This window comes from Pagrus major, chromosome 10 (assembly GCF_040436345.1).
Source record: "Pagrus major chromosome 10, Pma_NU_1.0".
NCBI classification, from domain to species: Eukaryota; Metazoa; Chordata; class Actinopteri; order Spariformes; family Sparidae; genus Pagrus; species Pagrus major.
The window spans coordinates 11,629,016-11,651,150 of NC_133224.1; the positions used below are offsets into that span (position 1 = coordinate 11,629,016).

Sequence of the window (22,135 nt, forward strand, 5' to 3'; positions counted from 1 at the left end):
CTCATTTTCTCAACAGTTGTACATTTCAGTTACCCCACCGCTGCTCAAAGGAAATAAATGGTGGCAAACTGCTATTAGCGAGACACCGGTGCTGTATGAGTCAGTTGTTTGGCAGGTGGGGGCAGTTAATGAAGCCCCGAGTTTTACATTTCTCTCAATGAGGGACCGTGTGTGTGTGCATAGTAGGTCAGAGCATCCCACGGTCTTTTATCTCTGCCTGTAGTGGAGACATTCACACCAGATCATTAGTTTTAACACGCCTCAGGTTCTAGCGCTCTGCTCTGCAACAATAGCTCTGCAGACTTAATTAAACTCTGGTCAAGTCTGCAGCTCAAGTTTTTCACTTTCTTGTCACCTGTTGTCTGCCTGACAGTGACCTTTGAGTTTATTATTTGCTGTTTTTTTTCCCCTCACAAATATTCCTGCATCGTGCCATTTTTATGGCAGATTGTGAAATGGCAAACTACTGTGTTATTTTGTAGGCTATGTGTTCATCTATATCTAAGTTTCAGTACTTCCACTAGTAGTTTTAATTTTTTAGTCTAGTTTTAAAGTAGTTTTAAACACTTTATAATAAACATGATTAATAAATGGTACATTTCTAGTTAATTAAACTTTAATTAATAAGTATTTCACTGTTAAATAACAGTGAAATGTTTTACATTTTTTAATGGCCATCCAAATATTGTTTGTAGATGAAATGCACAGTATTTATTAACCATTATTAGTGTAAAGTATGATAAACATCAGTTGCAACTGAACAATAGACAGTCTATCTATCTATCTATCTATCTATCTATCTTTCTAAAGTTTAATTAACTATAAATGTATTAATGTTGGTTATTACAAAGTGTTACTATTATATTAAGTCACATATTGAGAAAATAAGACATAACTACGATGACCCTGAGGGTCAAAACACAACAACATTTCACAAAACACAGTAACATATTGTGTTTTGTGAAATACTGTTGTGTTTTGACCCTCAGGGCCACTGTACACTTCAAAAATGATCCACCCAATGTTCATTTTCAAACTGTCATAAATAATAAATGTCACAATTACACACACAGTAACCTTTTTACGTCTAACTGTGCTGCAGTCTTCAGTGAAGAAACATTCTGTAAACATCGGCTTTTTATGACTTTTTTTTTTATAACTACCCATTTTACATACCAGGTTGGGTGGTGCCGGTACCAGCAACATGTTGACGGCAAAACTTTTTGCTTTTTTCCACCACATTAAATTTGCATGAAGTACATTTAATCCCACTGACTGAATTTACTTGGACTTGCTGCCGTTCAACTTCTGTCGCACTAATTTACTTTTGTTTTTTTTTCTGTTTTCTTTTTTAAACCTTTAATCCAAGCTGCTTCCTTGTCGCCTGAGCGAAGAGCAGGCTTCATGTTCACTCAAAAAAAAAAAAAAAAGGTCTCATTTCTTTGTCTACTTTGGCGTAGCAGGAAACTCCCTCTTATCTGAGCTCCTCCTGACAATAGCCGTGCTGTTTTCCATGTCACTGTGAAGTAGGACCGGGACACAAACACAACTGTAACCATGAGCCAGACAGGTAAGCTTGTTGCTTTGCATTATTTATTCAGTAATTCATTGCAACATAAATTATTGCTGGGGTAATGAAAAATGAGTAATTGCTTTAATATGGGAGCGTTGCTGATTTATGATTGTTTGAAAATGCTCAGAGCAACATTTAGGTTGATATTGGCAATATTGGCTTTGGCTGTTTCTGTATATGTCAAAGCTACATCCTCTACAAACAGTCTGTTATGTGTTAGTATGCTACACACCAGAGTATTTATCCACATCTGAGGAAAGGTCTCTTGGTATAAATACATATTTTGCTGCCTAAATGCCTGATTAATGTAGTGGAGATATGATTTTAAACAAAACGCCTTGTTCTCATAGCTGAGGAGCTGTTAATCATCTATGAGAAAGAGGCAGAGCAATGGGCCACCTACCTGCAGTCGGTCTTCGCTGGCCCGATCTCAGAGGCTGGGATCTGCTGCTATGACATCGCCACAGTGTCCAGCCGGCGGGACGACTTCCTCAGGCTGGCCCGGTACACCTGCAAGCTCCTGATCCTTTCCAAGGGCATGCTGGAGGGGCTGTGCCAGATGCGGCGCTTCTTCCTGGCCCGTGTTTTGAGTCCTGCCACTCATGTGGTGGTGCTGCTGTGCGGGGTGGAGAGCCTGACCCCGCTGCTGGAGCTGGTGCCCCTGAACGGCGACGAGTGCCTGCAGATCTCCAGTGAGCAAGATGCTCACGAGTACCTGTCCACTGTGACTGATATTGTGAAGAAAGGTATGGTTTCAAAACTAGTTCACTTTGACATGTGTGTGGAAAAGATTTCTTCCCAACCTACATAGTGCTCCTTTAATTATCATTATAATAAAGAATAAAACATTTTGTATTTACGGGCATGTTATTGGAGTTAGATGGCACTGATCGACCAATATTTGTTTTTGAATCAAAAGACAAAGCAATATATCTCTAAGCCTTCTTAATTTACATGTATTAATGCACGCCAGTAAATCAGATCGACATTTTGTCACAGCCAGTCTTGCAAAACTCTGAACACAATCACCCTCTTCCACATCCTTCCTTCAGGAAAATGTCCACGTGGCCTTGCTGTTCTCCCTGCCATAAATGCGAGGGGAAAAAGAATACTCATTATTTGTGAGAATGCCCGAGCAGCAGCTTGGAAACCTGTTTACTGACTTTTTTTATTTTTTTCCCCGGGAATTGTTCGGCTGAAGATTGACATCCAATATTTTTTTTAAGCACCAGCTGCGGAGACATCATTGGTGAAACCGTGTGCACCTCTTGCATGTCCTCATCTGCTCATCTGACAATTATCCTCTGCCTCCTTCCCTGTTTTTCCTAATTGCACTATTTGTATGAAATCATAAAGCGGAGGAAGGGGCTTGTATTTAAACAGGTGTGTGTGCAGGAGGAACATCTCATGCAAATAGCCCAGTCTTTCCTCTTTGGTTACCGCTGACTACTCATCACGAGCCATGCAAATTCAAGTGCACTCTGCACTCACTTCATTGCACTGATACAGTGAAGTGGTTCAGGCCAGGAACCCACGGACAGTTATATTTTAACCCAGAAGTACCTCCCCTATTCATACAGGAGGATGCTGTTTGTTTGTTAGCACGTAGGCAACAGAAGGTGTTTGAGGAGCTGTAGTGTGTACTATGGAAGAAAGTGCACTTCATGATTGGTTTCTCTAGCAACAGCAATGTACATGAAAAAGTACAATACCTCTCGTGTGCTTACTTTCTATGTGAATCAGTCTAAATGTCATATATCAGAGAGGTTATAATTTAAAGTTAACCTCGCTCAGTTTAAATGACAGAACAAAGATTTTATAATGCCGTGCAAAAGGGCTCTTTGAGGCTACGGAGGTACAGTGGCGTGCTGAGCTAAAGGTGTGCTAACATGCTCACATTGACATTGTTAACAAGCTAGCAGGTGTGACAATGTTATTGTGCTATAGGAAAGTGTAATATTGACCTGTTTTACTTACTTCAGTTTGTTAGCATGCTAATTTTTCCAAGTTAATGCCAATGCTAACATGCTAGCAGGTATAAAGTCTCTTTGACAATGTTATCGTGCTACAGGAAGGTGTAATGTTACCTTTTTCAGCAACTTACTTTTTGTTTGTTAGCATGCTAATACTTTGGCCTGGATTCTTACATTTTGTAGCACTATCGTAGCAGATATTTAGACATTTCACTTTAAACCAAATGAGAACCCGATGATGGTGCTAAAGGAAAAGTCAAAGAGGATCCCCAAAGCCAGTACAATTCACATGTTAATGTCTGTTCAAACTTTCTTGGCAGTGCATCTTTTAGTTGGCGAGACATTTCAGTCTGGACCAAAGTGACCGACATTGTCATCCCTAGAGCTAGCCGCTAGCATGGCTAAGAATGCACCTGCGGTATCTGAAACCCATTTTGTAGACCACTGGTGCATAATTCAGTATGAAGTTCAGTGTCCCATCTCTTGTAGGTTTGTCAGCCTCAGCAGCAAACGTCAACCCATTGGCACGTAAACCATCAGGATCAGAGCAAAAGGCAGAACAAATGCAGTCAGCTGGAGCCCACAGATCCGGCACCGTGGTCGTTCCCTCCAGAGTTCCATGCGGGGTGAGACACTCATCTAGTCAGTCGTAAGCCATTTCTTTTTTTCATAAAGCATCCCTTACATTGATTACACTGCAGTTCACTGTGCTGTCTGTTTGGCAGAGCTCTACGGAGGTGTTCATTCTTTTGAAAAACGAGGCGGCTGGCAGCGACGCCGAGGTTGAGTTCACTGGTGAGAGTCAGATGCTGAAAGTGAAGCCTGTTAGCTGGAATGAGCGGATCCTGTGCGTCAATGCACCAGGTGAACAAACTAAGAAGGAACAATGAGCGCATGATTAACAGAATGCATAACACAAGTCCTGAATCTTGACTGCGTGCAGTTTCTGTATTTTTTTCATTGCAGATTTTCCAGCAGGGAACGTCAGAGTGACTGTATATAGCAATGGAGTGCCACTGAGCAAGGCACAGTTGCAGTACTACAGCAACATGGAGGAAGTATCCTGCCTTCTGGTGAGGGCAGCAGATCCTGTGGATTTCATGTGTCAGGTAAAGAATTTAAAACGTCCTTTCACATTTTTCTTTCTGAAAAAATAGTTCACTGGCTCACACCTGACAGGCCAACCTCCTCACTTATTTCTTACCATGCATTAATGGTCCATGTGTATATTTTCCTCATTATCTAACACCAGGGGGCGTGTTACATAAATTATACAGTGTAAATGACACAAAACAAAACTGGGTGGAAATGAAGTGTAAAATGGGAAATTCCACACTTTTCACACGTAAAGGTTGCTCACTAGTCATAAAAAACATCCTACACAGCTAGCTGGTCATATAGTGTTTTCTGTGGCTGCAGAGGAGCTTTGTCAAGTCTGAGAAAATAACCTTGATGATGTCATCAGGGTTATTTTGGCTTAGGCACATGGAGACTTTATGGCTTCATTACACAGTGCTAAAGGGATGACGTTTTTTTTTTTAGGCTAACCCAGAAGTTAGCATCGCCCTGGTTCCCTCGACAAAAAGCTGATGGGATTGCTGAATTGGATTTTGGAATATCGAAGCGTAAATTAAACTGCTAGAAGTAAAAAGCTAACTTTAGGCTATGAACAGACTAGACTGCGGTCGCATGACTTAAACGTCACCACCACTGAGTCTCCTACTACACAATTACTGAACATGTTTTCAATAAATTGATCAATCAACAAGTTGTAAAGTCAGAGTTTGAGTAGTTTACGACTAAAGTCGGCCTGTAAAGACGGACGAGTGAGTAGATGTGTTCGGTGTGATGACGTTTAATGTCCCCGACAACTTCTGCAGTCTCATTTAGCCACCTGTTAGCAACTGCCATTTTTAAGACACGTTAACAGTTTATAATTCAATCGTGGGACATTTAATGATGTATTTTATGTTGTAGAACAAAACGTGTAAATGTCTTAACCCTTCGGTAACCACAGACTTTATTTCAGACATTTATGCTAAAAAATGCTAACTTGTCTCCAGGATTTAGGACTCATTACTACAAGTTTAAAAAAAAAAGGGGGTATGGAGTTTTTTAACAACTAGGGACGGAAAGTCAAACCAATAAATGTGTTTGAGTTGCATTGTGGGAAATGTAGGCTTGTGTGTTTTTTTGAGCTCGGCCCATAACGGACTAAAATGTCAGGAAGTCTCATTCTTGGCTGCCTGGATTCGGTTTATTCTTACTTTAATCTGTTTGTTGCCAGTTCCCAACTTTATGGGCGTGCCTTTCTAAATGGAGGGACCCCTTTAATATGCAGCGCAGTGTCAGTTGCAGGCTGGCTGGCAGAGCAGGCGAGCTTTTCAACTTGCAACACTGTCATGAAGACACACCTTAATATTTCTGGACTTGATTTATTCGATGGAAACTAGAAATTACATGGAGCTATTATTTATATGGACGAAGCAGTGAGAATTCTTTAAACTTCTAACTTCTAGCAGTTACACTGTAATAACTCTATCAATCATTAATTTTGTAATGTAGGAAAGACATTTAAATGCTGCGCTATCCTCTCCCTCTTCAATAAAAGTAACTCTTCTGAGGCACTTTGAATGTGTTATATTACTTAGTGACTCATCGTTATGCAACACAGTTATAGAAAATCGTCAATTGCTGCCCCAAAACACTGCTCATAATTGATCCACTCCAAGCCATTATAAAGAGGCAGAAAAAAAGGAAGATAAATTGAATCAGCTTCTTTCTGCTGATGTTTATGTCTCCTCGCGTCTCCTCTCTGGAAATGAGGAGACGGCAGGTTTCAGCCTTCTTTTTGCCCACGAACACTTGATTTGATTAGGGGTCTCTTTTTGCTGAAGAGGCAAAGTTGAGCAATGCCAAAAGAAGAATTTGGCAGGAGGATTTGAAAGTAAAAGTCTGGAGTGGCACGACAGGCCGCTGATGTGTGTGGTTATATTCAGGCTGGCATCTTTATTGTGCCTCTATAGGCTGTAAATTGAAACTTGTATTGACCAGTTTCTCTCTGCAGCCTCGCCTCAGAAAAATGATTCCAAGATGTGGTCTGCTTGTGAACTCTGGATTTCAGGCTCTCCAGGAGTCCTCTGTGGAGGGGCTGGATCAGAAGTTGTCCTCCATGCTGTTGGAGGGGATGCCCACCGGAGGCTTTCAGGGACTGCAGTGTGAAAACACACCTGAAAGAGGTAGAGCGCTGTTTTATTGCTTAGTCAGAACTTTACTGCACAAGCAGAGAAACATCTGCTGAGTTATCACACCAACCTGGTACAACTTTTTGGGATCTGACTTGGACTTTTGGGGCTACATGAGCAATGATATAATCTCAAACTGTTTGTTGACAGTGTATTTTATTGCAAATCATTTGTAACATATCCACTGTCAAAGGTTTACACTACCCCTCTTGATCCGATTGATGTGTTCATGCAACAGTGTGATTGAACACACTCCTCACAGTCGGAATGTGTTGCTGTTGCATGATGCACATTATCCACCGTGACAAGAAAGCCCTCTATTACTTCTTGGCTAATTATGTGGCAGATTGATGGCTTCATCAGCTACTGAGATTGATCCTTAACTCGGCTAAAAAGGGCACAGGGAAATGTTTCCATGACAAAGAGGTCAATAAGTGCCTCCAAGCTGTCTTTCTTCCACTCTCCTGATTGCGTTAGATTGCTCACATTGCATCGGGCCTACTTCAAGTTGCCACCTGTAAAGGAAGCGATGATAGCGGTGTAATCTCTGCTGTCACGGAGAATTATGTGCGCAAATGCACAGCTGTTCATTTTCAGGCCTTACGAGACTTAGTCGATGTTTTGAATTTTTTTTTTTTTTTCCTGAAAACCTGATCAAAACTGCCAATTATCCACATCAGAGCTCCATCATGCAGATGTACCATCACTCCTCCACTTTGCTGCCCAATATGGATTCAAGAGCGTCTCCAGCCTGCTCCTGCAGTGTCCAGGTGCTGAGCGAGCACTGCGCACAGCCAACCGCCACGGGCAGACTCCCACTGAGATTGCCAAGAGTCACGGCCATGCAGAGCTTCACGTCTTATTGAGGGAAACACTGGTAACTACCTCCTTATTAGCCCTTTTTTCACTCTCGCTCCATCTACTCTTTCTGTTCTTGGCTGTTGGAATTGCTTGAAAATATTGTCGTGGCTTTATTGACCCCTCATACAATGAAGACATTTCTCAAAATGCCAATATCCGATGACAGCGTCGTCATGTTCAGTGATTTGCGAGCTAATTAAAACCACCCAATGACACTGTTTGCCCGTCACGTGGTGGCTGGATGTAATGTCGGCTAAATGGATTTCCCCCCCAGTTTTCAGTTACCTGCTGGCAGCTGGGGAGAACAAACCAAAGGCCAGCGGATGCGGCGCAACACTCAGGAATGCTCTTACTAACACCAGTACGGTGTTAGGGCCGTGAGTGAGTGGTGCGTTATCAATAATGAACAGAATGGAGAGGAAAGGAAGGTGGAGAGCAGGGAGAGTGACCTGTATGTCAGGAGCGACCTCAGTCCCTGCTAACCAGCGTCTTTTCATCCAGCTAGTAGATTGATGTAAAACCCCCCCCCCCCATCCTCCTCTCATCCTGAAAATGTTTGGCCTGCGAGGTTCCTAATGGAAACACCCCCACAGAGATCAGTAAGCCCGTGTTTGTCCATGCATGCACAATAGCTCACAGCGTAGGTCGTCTGCATACAGTCAGACAATTAACGCAGCCACTAATGACGAGGTTTTCCTTGCGTAATGGCTGCCATTATCCCATGTTAATATGAAGAGCCTCTCTTCCCCGCTCAACCTGCCATCTCTCCGTGCGGATACGGTCGCACAAGAGCAGCACGTTCGCTGCAGTCCAAATTTAACAGATCTCTTCCATGCATGCATATCCCTTTATTTAATAAACCTGGAGGACACTAGCATCTTTTTTTTTCTTCCCCCGATGCTAATTTCATTAGCCGGTAAGGACATTATCATCATGAAAAAGACATGATGCACCCAGTGTTACTGCCAAGATGGGAGGTTGAGAACACCACATCATTTCTGCAAATACTCAGCAAATATTACAGGTGCACACAATGGAAGAAACAATATTTACAGTCCCTCCGATCCTGCCTGGGTATATTTGACTTGGGCAATGCTAAAAAAGAGTCATCTGTGTAAAGATGACAGCGTTTCTTGAGACAGACAATCGTCCTCGGCTGTCCTGCTAACTACAAGCTCCTTCTATGCATCCCTAGCAAACTGCTGCTGCTGATATCCTGCTTAAAGGGGCACTACGTAGTTTTGGAGAAGAAATTCAAACTCAGAATTTTAAAATGAACAACATTAATGAGACGATAGTGTTTCGATGCGATTAAGAAATGTCAACACATATCTTGAAGACATTTGTCTGACCCTCGAGGTGAAACAGAGGCTGTAGCCACTTTCCATCATCTTTGCGGTTGCTGATCAATTAGGAAGTTGTAAAATGACAACAATTTGTCGGATTTGTTTAAATGACGTACAACCTGGAACACAGCACCATTATATTTTTTCCCACCCTGAGCATGAGGTTGGAGGAAAATGGCAAGCAAAGGTCTATGAGAGGTTATTTGCAAATTTATTGCTTGGCCAAAACGAACTTCCTGGACTCTGGTCGTCACTGTGAAGTTGCCAGGCAGCCAAGGGAGACTCCAGGAAGTCAGCGGTCCCAGCCAGGAACTGGTCTGACATGAAAATCCCGTAAAACAGCAACAAAAATTTGCTTTCTGTACAGATTATGCAAACCGGTTATAACGTCACTCAGTGATGTGTTCTCACATTCAGCTCTTGGCAAGAAAGCAAATAGGCAGAAACAGTAGCAATACCAGTGTCAAAGTAAATATAAAAATATATTGTTCAGTCCTTAAATAAAATGTAACTATAAACCTGTTAAAAGTCAGCAGCTGGTCCACTAGTTTGCCAAATTTTTATAAATATAGCCATGCAAAAAGGCTCAACGTCTCAATTTCTCATTCCATGTTTGATTGATAGCTCATTTTAGAAGATAGGAGCTTGTAAGCCCATCCTAAAGCCTACAACGGCAAGTGAGCCACTCTCTCTTCTTACTAACTTATAGGCGTTTTAGGATAATTTTACCTTAACTTCCAGGAATAAGAACGGGTTAAGTAAAAGTACGGTACGGTACGGTACAAAGTACATTAATATGAAAGCAAGATTTCATTGAGAAGTTTACATCTCTTTGTAACATACAGCAGCGTGACGCTCTTTCATTCACGTGGAAATCTAGGCTGTTATCTGCCGTCTTCCCTCACAGTACTAACAACTCTCAACTTTCTCTGATTGCTCGGATGGATCAACCTATAGAGGATTCCCCCTCAGGGGAAATTTAGACACTCCAGCAGCTGTTGCAAATGTATTTATCCCCCTAGCAACACGGCTAATTGAGAGTGACTGCAGATGGAGCAAGGTTTGATCAGACTGCTCTCGCGAGTCAAAGTGCTCACTGTGACAATGCACCGGGCGAGCCGAGCCGACAGGGGAGCAGTGGAGTCAAACAGAGACTCAACAAGCCTATATGTACCATAACAGACAGACTCAACATTGATGTTTTTTTGCAGTTTTCTTGAAGGGGTAATTAATATTCATCCTGACAGATATGTGCATGTGTAGTAAAGAACAAGACTCAGCATTGCGGGGTGGGGTTTGTTCATGCTCCTTTTAACGCAAAGCAGTTTCATTAACTCATCTGCAGCGTCCCCCCCCCCACCTCCAATTAATCAGCCCCATGATGCATCAGTGGGTTGGGCGTCAGGGTAGCAGCACTCTGTCAATAAATCCGAGACGGATCGGTCCCCTGCTTCATACACAGGCTGAATCACTCACAGGGCCTGCGTCAGATCCACTAGTCTGCCCTGGCACCACACTTCTTTGTTAATTAGCTGTGAACTGCTCCAGAGGGGAAAGCTGAATTATTCAGGGAGAGCGTAACGAGAATACAAATATAGAAAATGCTCCGCAGTTAGCCACGATGTTTATGTCCTCACGCTGCAATATTGTGCCTGCTCATGGTAATTAGCGACACAAACGCACGCATTGTCCTTATTTAATATTTTAATGCCGGGTCGCAAATTTGGCTGAGTGTCACTTGGCATTTAGATGGACTCTGCGCTCCGACCAAGATTTCACTGTGTGCTCTCAGATGTAGAGCACAGCACGATAAATACAAATTAGCCCGACACTGTATGGTCCTCCAAAGACTACAAAGAGATATTTATGCGCTGTTTGCCTATAGTACACTCCTATCCAAATGCAGGACAACCAAATTAGGTGACATCCTACACTCGATTCCCGGGATGTGTTGACTCCACTGGCCTTATTTTGCATGTCGTGTTTAGTTGGTCAGTAATGGTGTAATCAGTAGCCACACACTCCAGATATTTGATTATCATTTGAATGATGAGGCCGTCCTCTTTCTGAAAAAACAAAAACAAAACAGTTTTCATCCCTCGGGCTACACATAAAAGGTTTTTTAGCTACATCAGAGATGACAGCGTTGGTCCAGAACAACGTGGAAGTGCCTTAAAGTGCAAAGTCTGATCGTATATAAGCTTATGAGAAAACGACCCTATTTCTCACTTGATTTATTACCTCATTAAACAGTTTCCTACTGATTTTATGGACTCAATCGCTAGTTTAGAGTCTTTTTCAACACAGTATGATGTTCATTTGGTAAATTATGGTCCCGTTTAGGGTAAAAGACACTACAAAGAGCGTGGCTACCTTGTTATTGACAAGTTGCTCCGATCAGGTTAGAGGTGTAGCAATGCGCATCCAACCCAGCTCCACCACCGTGTCCAAATTCAGTCACTTCCGGCTGTAATGCCAAACGCGAGGCTTCAAAACGGTAGCCTACAAACCAATGGGTGACAAGCCGTCGGGTTCAGACCTGGTCCAGACTGATTTATAACTATTGGATGGATTACCGTTAAAGATTTGTACAGATATTCACGGTCCCCAGAAGACAAAGCCTAGTGGTCCCCTGACTTCTCATCATCTGCCACCAACTCAGCAATGCTTTTGCCCTTTCACCAATACAGAGGTCACTAATAGGCGGACCTAAAACCGATAACGTTTCTATTTTAACTGCCGCAACTTTTCTAGCCTTTTTACGGCACCGCTTTAGCAGATCAGGAAACTCGCAGACCACTTGCATGCATTGTAAATCATCTGATGTGATACTGCTACTCAGCCGATCACATCGGTGCACTCGGACAAGCGTTGGCGACTCGAGTCAGTAAGTGAGATACACACACACACACAAATGAGAGACGACAACCAGAAAAATAAGTGAGTCAGAGAAGAGGTATTTCACATGGCTTGCTGTAAAAAGAGCAGAGTCGACAACGAAAACACAGCTTTTAATCAAGAATAGACTCATATGTTCCGAGACCGCGGTGATTATTATAAGCGTGTGAAGCGCCTTCGCTTTTGAGTCTCATGAGCAAACACTCAAATCCGAATTTCAGAGCGCAGGTAATAAAGGCAGCTTTCTCCACTATTGACATTATTAAAACTAGATATCTTTCCAGGCTCACCAGTGAGGATGGCCCTGACACCATTGTTGACTACATACACGCTGATACAACTACCCGGCTACTTCAATATACAGCATACGGCACTGAGTCATAATGCAAGTTAGATATTATGATGTTCGGGACCTTTCATGAGGATGTTTATCTCTTACTGGACCTTTTTGAATTGTAGTTGAATACCCCTGCTCTGAAATATGTTATGACATGTTATAATAGCCCGATGTTAAATATTATACCTGCATTATACCGTCAGCATGTTGGCATCGCTTTCATGAGCATGCTGCCATTAGCGTTTAGCTCAAACCCCATTGTTTTAAAGACATAATATGTAGGAAATTCTGCGTTAAAATGTCCAAAACCGTTGTGTACTTTTGTAGTTTTGATAGAGAGCCCCTTAGCGGCAGAAGTTACATATTGTGTGTTTAAGTACGTCCTCACAGTGCTGCTAGAACAGCGGTAGATTCTTGTTATAACAGCCAGAAAACTATGAAGATAACACTTTGCTGAGTAAATATAGTTTTACAGAAGTGTTGCTTTGGCTGCTGAGCTGACCACTTTTTATTTTTCTGCAGCCAAAAAATAAGTTGGACAGATTTTATCTGCCCGGCACCTAAGTGATGGGTTCAGTGTTACACTCTGCAATCTGCCATGCTTCAAACACTCTTATCCCGAAACCACTGTGCCTAAAGACAGCCAGCATGCTGGCACTAAGAGCCGAGACCAGCCAGCCTGTGAATTGACCATTTCAACCGCTGAAAACAGATTTACACCCCTTATCCTGTTCTGGATTTACTTGAGATTTGTTCTCCCTCTAACAAAAACCGTGCCTGCTGTTTTGTCTGAAGCGCTGCTGCCGCTGGTGAAACTGCATTCGTCTGGAATGCTCGGGAGCTCGTGCAGTTTCAGACATCTGTACAATGATTTAGCATTTGCGGTTAGTAAATAAATACCCCCTCCCCTGTCCAGAAATTACCTCTGAAAATACCACACGGCACTCGAACACAGCATCCAACTATTATAATTCAATGTTCAAGCTGTGGTGGTAATTAACCCGTCCTTTCTACCTGTTGGGCCTGTTATGAACCTCCACTGTTAAGTAATGCATTCATGGCAGCCAATAAGTAATTTGCAGTACTAGGAGCTGTGTAATATTGTAATTGAGTCATGAGTGGCTGTGTTGCTTGGAAACTGCATACAGAGCGTGGCGGGTTATATGGAGGATATCTTGATCAAAGTGAGATCTATCTGATGCATTGTGCAGAGATTTGGTATTTTTGTTATTGAATTCAGATTCAATCCTTTTAAACCCCCAAAAAAGGACTCAAATGAAATCCTGATGCATTATCATATATATTATGATGGAGTCTATTGTTGATATAATCTGTTGGGATGCAGCACAATACAGCTGAGCTGCAGTTTTAAGTGCAAATCTGAGAACGTTTCACCAGCATTTTCCTCTTTTACCTTCTGGTTTCTCTGTAAAAATAAATATTCTCAGGAAGCAGCTTTTCCCTGGAAGTTACTCCAATATTAATGACACAGCGCTTCAGGTCTTCACATCTTCATCTCCATCAGAAGTTGAAATATGACAGTAAATTAATATCCGCATCTCAATCTAATCGCAGATGCAGTCTAAATATCAACTCAAGGGTCTCGGATTGCCCGCTAAATGATATGTTTGGACTGAAAGGGGAAGATTGTCTGATTTCATAATTACCCTGATCATACCCCTGTCTGTCCCTCAGCATGCTATTAGCAAATAGGCCGACTCCGCGGCGGCTTTGCTGTCAGAGGGAAAACTGCTTTCCGTTACAGCACACCTCTCTAATTCCTGTTATCACCCTGAAATTGCTTCTTCTTCTTTTTTTTTCTCCCCGTGATGTCCTAACACATGCAGCGAGAAAACCTCATTTAATAATCTGGACATTTGTCACCTCTGACTTGAAAAACACTGAATATTAAAGCAGGACATGGAGGCAGATATCAGCCTATAGAGTGTGACAGTGGTTAGTGGATAATCATCTTTGGGTTTCATCTTCGTGTCTTGGATGGAGGATACAGGTGAGAAAAAACCAACTGTCAAGGAAGTGAGCCAGCCGAGATTCACATTCTTACAGAAAACACAAAAAAGAAACGAAACAAGAACAAAAAAGAAACACTCTTACATGGCGACAACAGATTAGACATGTCCCTTTTCTTGAATTCAAATTTGCTTCCACTGAGCTGTTTCTTTTGTGATTTGGCTGAAGCGTTAAAATGCATCTCTTTGCTCTGTTATTGCAGAATATGTTGGGCTCAGGCGAGGACAATGGTGATGCCAGCGTGTACGAAATGATGTGCACCGCAGGTGAGTGAAGGACTGATGGGAAGTGGAAGGAGGACAAAGGAAAGCCGGTAATGGAACTGTTTTGTTGTTTTTTTTTTCCTTCCCCCAGCACATCATTATGCCGGGTTGCTGTTCATTTCCGACCACTGAATATTTTCCCCTCTCTGATGGGCACACCATGTAGCGTTGCTTCCGATTAGCTGTGAAACGACAGTATGCAGAAGTTCATCATGCAGACACTCGAGCAATAGTACAGTAAACACTTTTGTGCATTAGGGACTCCCTGCACCACAGACGCACAGAAAGAGCAAGGAGGAGAGGATGGAGAGGTGGATGATGAGGATATCTATGCACCTCTGGAGGTGAATGATGAATATGACTCCATCCAAAACCCAGCAAAACCAGTGGATATTGCCAATCGCCCACCTGCACCAACACCTCGGCCTGAGAGCACCCCCGTGAAAGAGGACAAAACCCCTTACATCGCTAAAGGTAACTTCTTACTCTGCTGTTCTTCCAAAAAAAAAAAAAGAAGAAAGAAAATCACAGAAATGATAGAGCTGGAGTTATGTTCAGTGTGTGAAGGAGAGTTTGGGGAGATCATGTGGGAGGGAGGAAGTGCCTGGAATGTGCATTGCCATTGTCAGTGGAGTGCTGCTGAATAGAGCTGAGAGTCTTTTTCATTTTTTTTCCCGTTTTTTTTTTTTTTGCGACACACGTTTGTTTTGATCCCATAAACCACGAGAACACGGTCGCTCCCCGCTGCAAAATAAACAAAAGCGAGGGGGAGAGAAAGAGCCATTTGCCAGCGTCGAGAGCCCACAGTCCCTAACTGTTCAATTTCAGCGGTGTGAATATTTCATGAAGATGAAACATCCAAAAGTGACTGGTATTATTAAGGCTTATAAATCATTAAAACGGCTGTGACTCCTCTGTTTCATCTTGGAAAACATGCACACATGCATCCACAGATTAATTGTCATTCCCACAGATGATATTACACTCAGAACACACGAGAGTGACTCTAACTGTGCAACAGGCTGCACCCTCTCCCCATTATGCAGCTTTTTTTTTAATTTACTGAGCTTGCTTGTATCCAGTAAGCCAACCTCTTGCCCAATGGGACTTACAAAGCAAAAAAAAAATTGAGTGAACTCCCTGCATCCCCGCTGTAACAGAGAGGGAACTACCGAGCTGCCATCTGCAACCAATCTTGGCCAGACCAAGGCCAAGTCAGCCAGAATAAGTCATTACACATGTTTTCCATCGTCCTTGTCCCCAGAGCGCACGAGAGAAAAAGGAGAGGGATTTTGAGGTTTCCATCTATTGAGACAGTGGAGCTTCAAACCACACAAGGATCACATTTTGCTGCTCACTCCCACTGCCGCAGTGAAAGATGTGAGAGGAGAGATGAGGCTTGGTGGAGGATTAGGCGAGGAGCCAGTTATTGGAGACCAGCGCACAAGTGGAAATAATGAGGAGTTTTTCTTTTGTTAGCGGCAATGTCTCCAGCTCAATGGGACTGAAATGCTATGAAATGTGATTGAAATCCAATCCTGCAGAGTGGAATTACTGGGCGTGTTAAACTACACGGGGTGCAATGTACACACTCCAAAGTAATAGCTGCAGTCACATGACAGTACCTCTCACAGTTTCATTCTGGATAGAGCCATAAAGCCCAGGCCCTGTGTTATTATGAGCGAGGCAAGAGAAAAAAAAGAGGAGGCTGCGTTTGAACATGAAGTGGAAAAGAGAGACGCTGTCATGGAGGAAGAAGTAGTCAGAGGTGGGATTATCTCGCAGGGTGTGGATGTTGAAGTCTAATCCAGCGTCGGTCACACAGCCACAGCTCCACCAGCCTCTGACAGCTACACAGTGTCGCCCTTTCATTCTGAGCGCTCACCACCAAACCAAAAGCATCATGCAGGGGCGTCTAATTCAACCCAGAGCTCAATATATGAGTGTGTGTGTGTGTCTGACTCTGACTCCGGGATAACAAATCATTAGCATTCTTGTTTTTTTTATAGTTATCAATAGTATTTTTCTGAACCATTAACAGGATTATTTTTTGTTTTTCATACTGGTTATTCAAATTATATCAAATCACAGTCAGTAGGTTGGTTGTAAGTTTAGGATGTGGCGCCATCTTGTGGGAGAATTGTTAAAATGCAGGGGCACAAACTGTTATAGAGATCAGGCCACTCTAAGAAAATATGAAAAAAAATAATGAGGGAAATTATATATAATAATGCTTATTAGATAAATATTATGTTATATTTTATTATAAAATACAGAGTTGTCCTTTGAGGTCAGTTTGTTATTCAGTCAAAGACAAAGAGTTTGGTTTGTTTAGGCATAAAAAATCAATGAATCAGTCTTATTTTATCTTAATCTATGATAATGCATCATAATTTATTTGTTGATCATAGTTTGTAGTGTTAAACTAGCTCTATCTGTCAAATAAATGTGGTCAGTGTTGTAAAAAGGTACTCAAAAGACATATTATGCTCATTTTCAGGTTCATATGTTTATTTTATATACTGCAAGAATAGGTTTACATGCTTTAATGCTCAAAAAGTCAACTATCCAGTGCTGCATCACTGTATTCACCCTCTGTTTTAGCTCCTGTCTAAATAGTACAAGTATAAATTATAAGTAAAAAGTACACTATATGTCAGGTGGAAGTATAAAGTAACATTACTCGAGTAAAGCACAAGTACGATGCTTTATGTTATCTTAAGCTGCTCTGTGTTTACAGTGTTCCAGAAGAAGAAGACACCTCAGGGTGATACTGATCTGTACTCACTCCCCACTAAACAAGGTGAGTTTTTTTTGTTTTAGGTGATATGAGTCCTGCTATAAAAGATACATCATTTGAACTAGAAACTCACAAGAGACTGACAATAAAACAAGAGTAGTCAGTATCAAAGCAGCAGAGGCTGACATATCCTACATGTGACTTTTAGTCCCTAAAATGGATAAACCTTCAAAAACACTCAACAGTTCACCTCGTACCATCATAAGAGATGCTTTCTCTGACTTTATACGATAATTTGTTGGCCATTTATGGATCATCTTGACCTATAAACGCCTTCATTAGATAGGGTAGAGAAGAGAAGCAGTTAGCAGCTAGAAAGGTGGCAGGGTCCGCCACAACAGGATGAAACTGTGTTGTCCTTTAAAGTCAGTTTGTTTATTCAGTCGTGAAAACAAAGAGTTTGTTTATTTAGTTTGTTTAGGCATAAAAATCAGTCAATGAATATCTTCTTCTTCGGATTACATTTTCTACATAGTGCTCCTTTAATGCACGCAGGCTTTAATCAGTCTCTGCTCTCGTCTGGCTTTGTCATTCACACACATTAACACAGCAGAAGTCTTCACTTTTGGAGCCTGTGTCAGTAGTAAAAAGTGAGATAGGCCATTTACCTTTGTCTTCAATAATTTATATGACTTTAATACCTGCAGACTGGATTTTCTTTACTTTTAACAGCAGGACTTTTTACAGCGGCAATGATTTTTGCTGACTTCCCTTTTATGATTACCTGCTGCGTGATGTCAGCTAACGTGGACGTTCTTAGATAATTTGTGTTTTGTTAAGTTAATTAAAAATTGTAGCGATCACCGCGGGGAAATAAGTCATCGCAGCAGTAATGGGCACGCTAACAGTAAAAAAAAAAAAAAATGAAAATAAAGAAAAAGGCAATAAAAAGAGCAGGTAGAACATTTAAACACGTTTGGGTGCCAGGAAGATGAGACAAAATTAAAGTGTGAAAAAGAGAAAGAGCTGCTACATCGAGCACCTACAGAGATACAAAGCCATTTTTCTGCTATGCCTTACTGCTGGTGACACTGAGTGACAGATCGAAACATCATCACAGTCACCCAGAAAATTACTTACCACCATCACCTCATGACATTACAGATGTGCTGGGTGAAATCACATTACCAGCCAGTCCCCTCTATGAATGCCATCTGGAGTGGGTTTCTACCCTGTCTTTTCTTATTTCTGTCACTCGAAACAGTGAGTGAACAGTCATTTTGTGTTTTCCACTTATTAGTCAGATTTTCCAATTGCCCGAAGCAGCTTGTTTTTTTGAATCCAGTTGTTGTTCGTTGCAGCGCGCGGGAGGGAAGACAGCATCTCCTCCACCTATGACAGCTTCGTGCCGAGCCAGATTCACGGGCCTCCGCAGAGGGCGAAGGCAGGTTCGCTCGCCGCGAACGGGGCCCTGGAGCGGGTTCAGAAGGGCACGGATGCCATCCAGCAGGTAGGACTGTCGCACGCTGTGATCACACTCACACTGAACTTGGAATGAAGAAGCTCGCAGGACCAAACCCTCATAAACCTATGACCATCTGTTGCTCACGCCATGCCAAACCTGCAAAACAAGCTACTCACAATAGAGACTGAAGGTACAAGAAACCATTTACATTCAAGTTCATGAAAGCATGAGCTTTGAAGGGCCCAACAGACAGGTGAGACTTTTCACAGTACAAGGGAAAATGTGATTGTGGGCGTGGGCGGTGTGGCACATTTTCCAAACTGATAAGTGATTGTAGGCGGCTTTTAATCTGGAGGTAGAGCAGGTTGTCCACGAACTGGAAGGTTGGGAGTTTGATCCCCGGCCCAACAGTCTAAATGTTGAAGCGTATTAGAAGATGCTGAACACCAAATTGCTCCCGGTGGCTTCTTCCATCAGTGTGTGAGTGTGTATGAATGGTTATTGCTCCTAATGAGCAGGTGGTGCCTTGCATGGTAGCGTCTGCCACCAGTGTATGAATGTGTGGTGAGGGCTGACTTGTGTTTTAAAGTGCTTTGAGTGGTCAGTACGACTGTGAAAGCGCTGTATAAATGCAGTCCATTAATGCGCCCATTTCCTTTTGTCAGCCAATGACTCAAGTGTTGATATTCCGACCTTTCATGAGTTATTGATGGATCTTACTTCGGTGTGTTCATTAGCTTTTAAGCTGTTATGTGGAAACAACATCAACACATCAGGGTTAAGTGGAATAAATAACTTTTCCAACTAATCCATGTCACTCTGCAGGGACAGGGCCTAATGATTACAATCTGAAACTATATTACAAATAACATGGGAGCAAAATTAAATACACAATACATGAATAGTCAGCCATTAAATGTGTCATTCAATCCCCCTCTTCCATTGCATTCACGTCAAAACACCCTCAGGTGGTTGTCAGTATGTCGCACTAGCTAACAGTGTGAGCGCTTGCTATCGTTAACATTGCTAACACTTGCACGCTAACGTTAGCGCAGTAGGCCGACAACCAAAGTTTTACTTCTGTCCACCGTGTTTCCTCGTAAGTCGGCAAGTTGTGTACCAAAATTGTCGCAGACTTCCTAAGTTGTTGTTCCAGTGAATTTTCCGCAGTTGGGAACACATCTCCGAGAAGGTTCCTTTTTGTTTCCGAGTGGGTAAAAAAAGTAAAAATGGAGCAGAAAATAGAAGGAACATAGAAACATCAGCATTAAAGGAGGTATTTTTGAACATTCTTAGACGTAAAGTCCGTCATTAGTTCATGTTTCTGAACTTGAATGTTAGCTAATGTTGGAGAGGCACTGCGATGAGACACTCGAGAACGACCATAAAGTCAAATCCTTTGGACTGTCGCAGAAAATCCCACCCGAGTCCTTCACGAAGAAACCCACAGACCAGCAGCTTTAAACAACTTAAACAAACCATCCCCGGGTTTGTACAAGCAACCGGGAAAGATGGGGAAGGTCTCATTTGTTCACGTCACGTTACAAATCCACTCACATGTGGCCAACGAAAAAGTAACATAGAGCCAGAAACAACAGTGTTGTTTCAGCTGGGAATAAACGTATACGATCTAATCCTCTAATCTAGTCCTTTCTATTTCTGTAGAAACATAACACAGATCATTTATAGAAATTTCATGCTTTGTAAACAAATGGATGCTTTGTGTATGTTAGTATTAAAGCACGGATCTTTGTCTCCGCAGGAGAAGTCGGGTCAGAGAACCAGAACCGGTATCATCAACAGCAGAGAGGACGATGACAGCGTCTACGGTAAATATTCCTTCGGCCTGGATGTGCAGGTTAAACTTTGCAGAGGCTCCACAGAGCTCAGGAGCTTCAACATAAAGATAGATAATACACAGCACAGGACTGAGTAGCCGCCTTATAAATGACTGGATTAAACTGTAACTGTAAATGGCTTTCAAACTCTTCTCTCCACGCAGATAAAATCAACATCGTTCATCACACGCCAAGTGAGTCTTTAAAAACTTATCTCAGTGAGCGCAGAGAAAACCTGTGTTTGCATGCCTTTGTAGTTTCCCCAATCCTAGCTGCAGTGTCGGGGAGTTAATCCCTGGGCAAGTGTTACTTAATCAAATCCCCAGCGCCGTGTTTTGATGTAGCGAGTTTCAGTCGCACTAAATGGAAGTCTTTTATTTTCTGTTACTGAACAATTCTTTCGTTCAGCTGTGCCTATTGGATGATTTCCCTCCAGGTGTTTCAGTGAATGAGAGTCGGAGAGGAGGCCAGGCGGCGGAGTCTGATTTTTACAGCAAGCCACTTAAAGGACATGTAAGTTTTACTCACTTTGAAGTTAGCATAAATGTGTTAAAGGTGCAGTGCGTAGTTTTGGGGAAGAAATTTGAATCAGAGGAGAAAGATCTTCACCAGCTGATCAGACTGAATAAACAAACTGACCTTAAAGGACAACAAAGGATAACTTTGTTTTACTTTGTTTATATGTGGCGGACCCTGCCACCTTTCTAGCTTCAAACAGAGTTCTGGGGACCTTATTTTCCTCTGAGAACAGCTTGTTTATTCAGTTATGGAAAAATAAATATTTCTGTTTGTATTATTACTTTATTAATATTGTAAATATTAAAATTCTGAGTGTGAATTTCTTCTCCAGCACTACATAATGCCCCTTTAATATAAAGTTTGCATGAGTCTGCATTATTATTGGACGGGTGACAAATGTTCCTTTGAATTGTTTTGCAGTCAAAATTATCGAAGGCTGACAAACGGTGAAGGTAAGCCTGAAAAGATACATGTGATTCTGACACTAATTTCTTTTAAATGTCTTAAACTCATCAATTATGTCACATTTTTCATTTTTTCATTTACAGGCTCCGTCACTCAACAAAGACTTTATTCTTCTATTCTACTAATCATATCAGTTTTACTCTGTTTAAGTACATAATATGTAAATACATAATATGTCATTTTAATATGATTTGTATTTCAAAGTGAGAAGAAATGAAATGACATTCATACATTTCCTACTGTTTGTTCAGCTCTGATTGTCTCCTACTATTTGTGTAACTTCACTTTTGAAAGCAAATTTACACTTTCAGTGTCATTTTTGTCTAATTTTGTAAAACGTCTCCATGTCAGCAACTACCTTGTTAATTAGAAAATCCCCAAATAAAGACTTTCTCTTCTGAAACCGTGATCAAATTCATTCATGAATCTCGAGGTTAATCATCTAGAAGGTTAAAATGATACGTGTAATAGGTTTTCATGGTGTTGCAGGGAAAAGGCAATCAATTTCCCAGCATGTCTCGTCCTGAAAAACCCCTTTCACGTCCTTGCCTCTAGAGGGAGCTCCATCTCTAAATATATCC

The 22,135-nt window shown here is 41.9% G+C and overlaps 1 protein-coding gene across 1 annotated transcript; it reads left to right on the forward strand.

The window, feature by feature from the left end:
* Positions 1 to 1,557: 1,557 nt before the first annotated feature.
* Positions 1,558 to 21,539, forward strand: LOC141003317 (B-cell scaffold protein with ankyrin repeats-like). Its single transcript, XM_073474642.1, has 15 exons — positions 1,558 to 1,570; positions 1,924 to 2,319; positions 4,036 to 4,172; positions 4,272 to 4,410; positions 4,513 to 4,655; positions 6,671 to 6,790; positions 7,474 to 7,668; positions 14,467 to 14,530; positions 14,804 to 15,001; positions 17,268 to 17,330; positions 18,629 to 18,777; positions 20,495 to 20,561; positions 20,735 to 20,764; positions 21,007 to 21,083; positions 21,510 to 21,539. Exons 1-15 carry the CDS (start codon positions 1,558 to 1,560, stop codon positions 21,537 to 21,539), a joined length of 1,821 nt encoding a protein of 606 aa, XP_073330743.1.
* The last annotated feature ends 596 nt before the right edge of the window (positions 21,540 to 22,135 follow it).

Excerpts from the sequence above, each read along its gene's own strand:
- LOC141003317 (XM_073474642.1), top strand. Across the intron at positions 20,765-21,006 it reads CATCGTTCATCACACGCCAA|GTGTTTCAGTGAATGAGAGT; the intron begins GTGAGTCTTTAA and ends ATTTCCCTCCAG. Across the intron at positions 21,084-21,509 it reads GCAAGCCACTTAAAGGACAT|TCAAAATTATCGAAGGCTGA; the intron begins GTAAGTTTTACT and ends ATTGTTTTGCAG.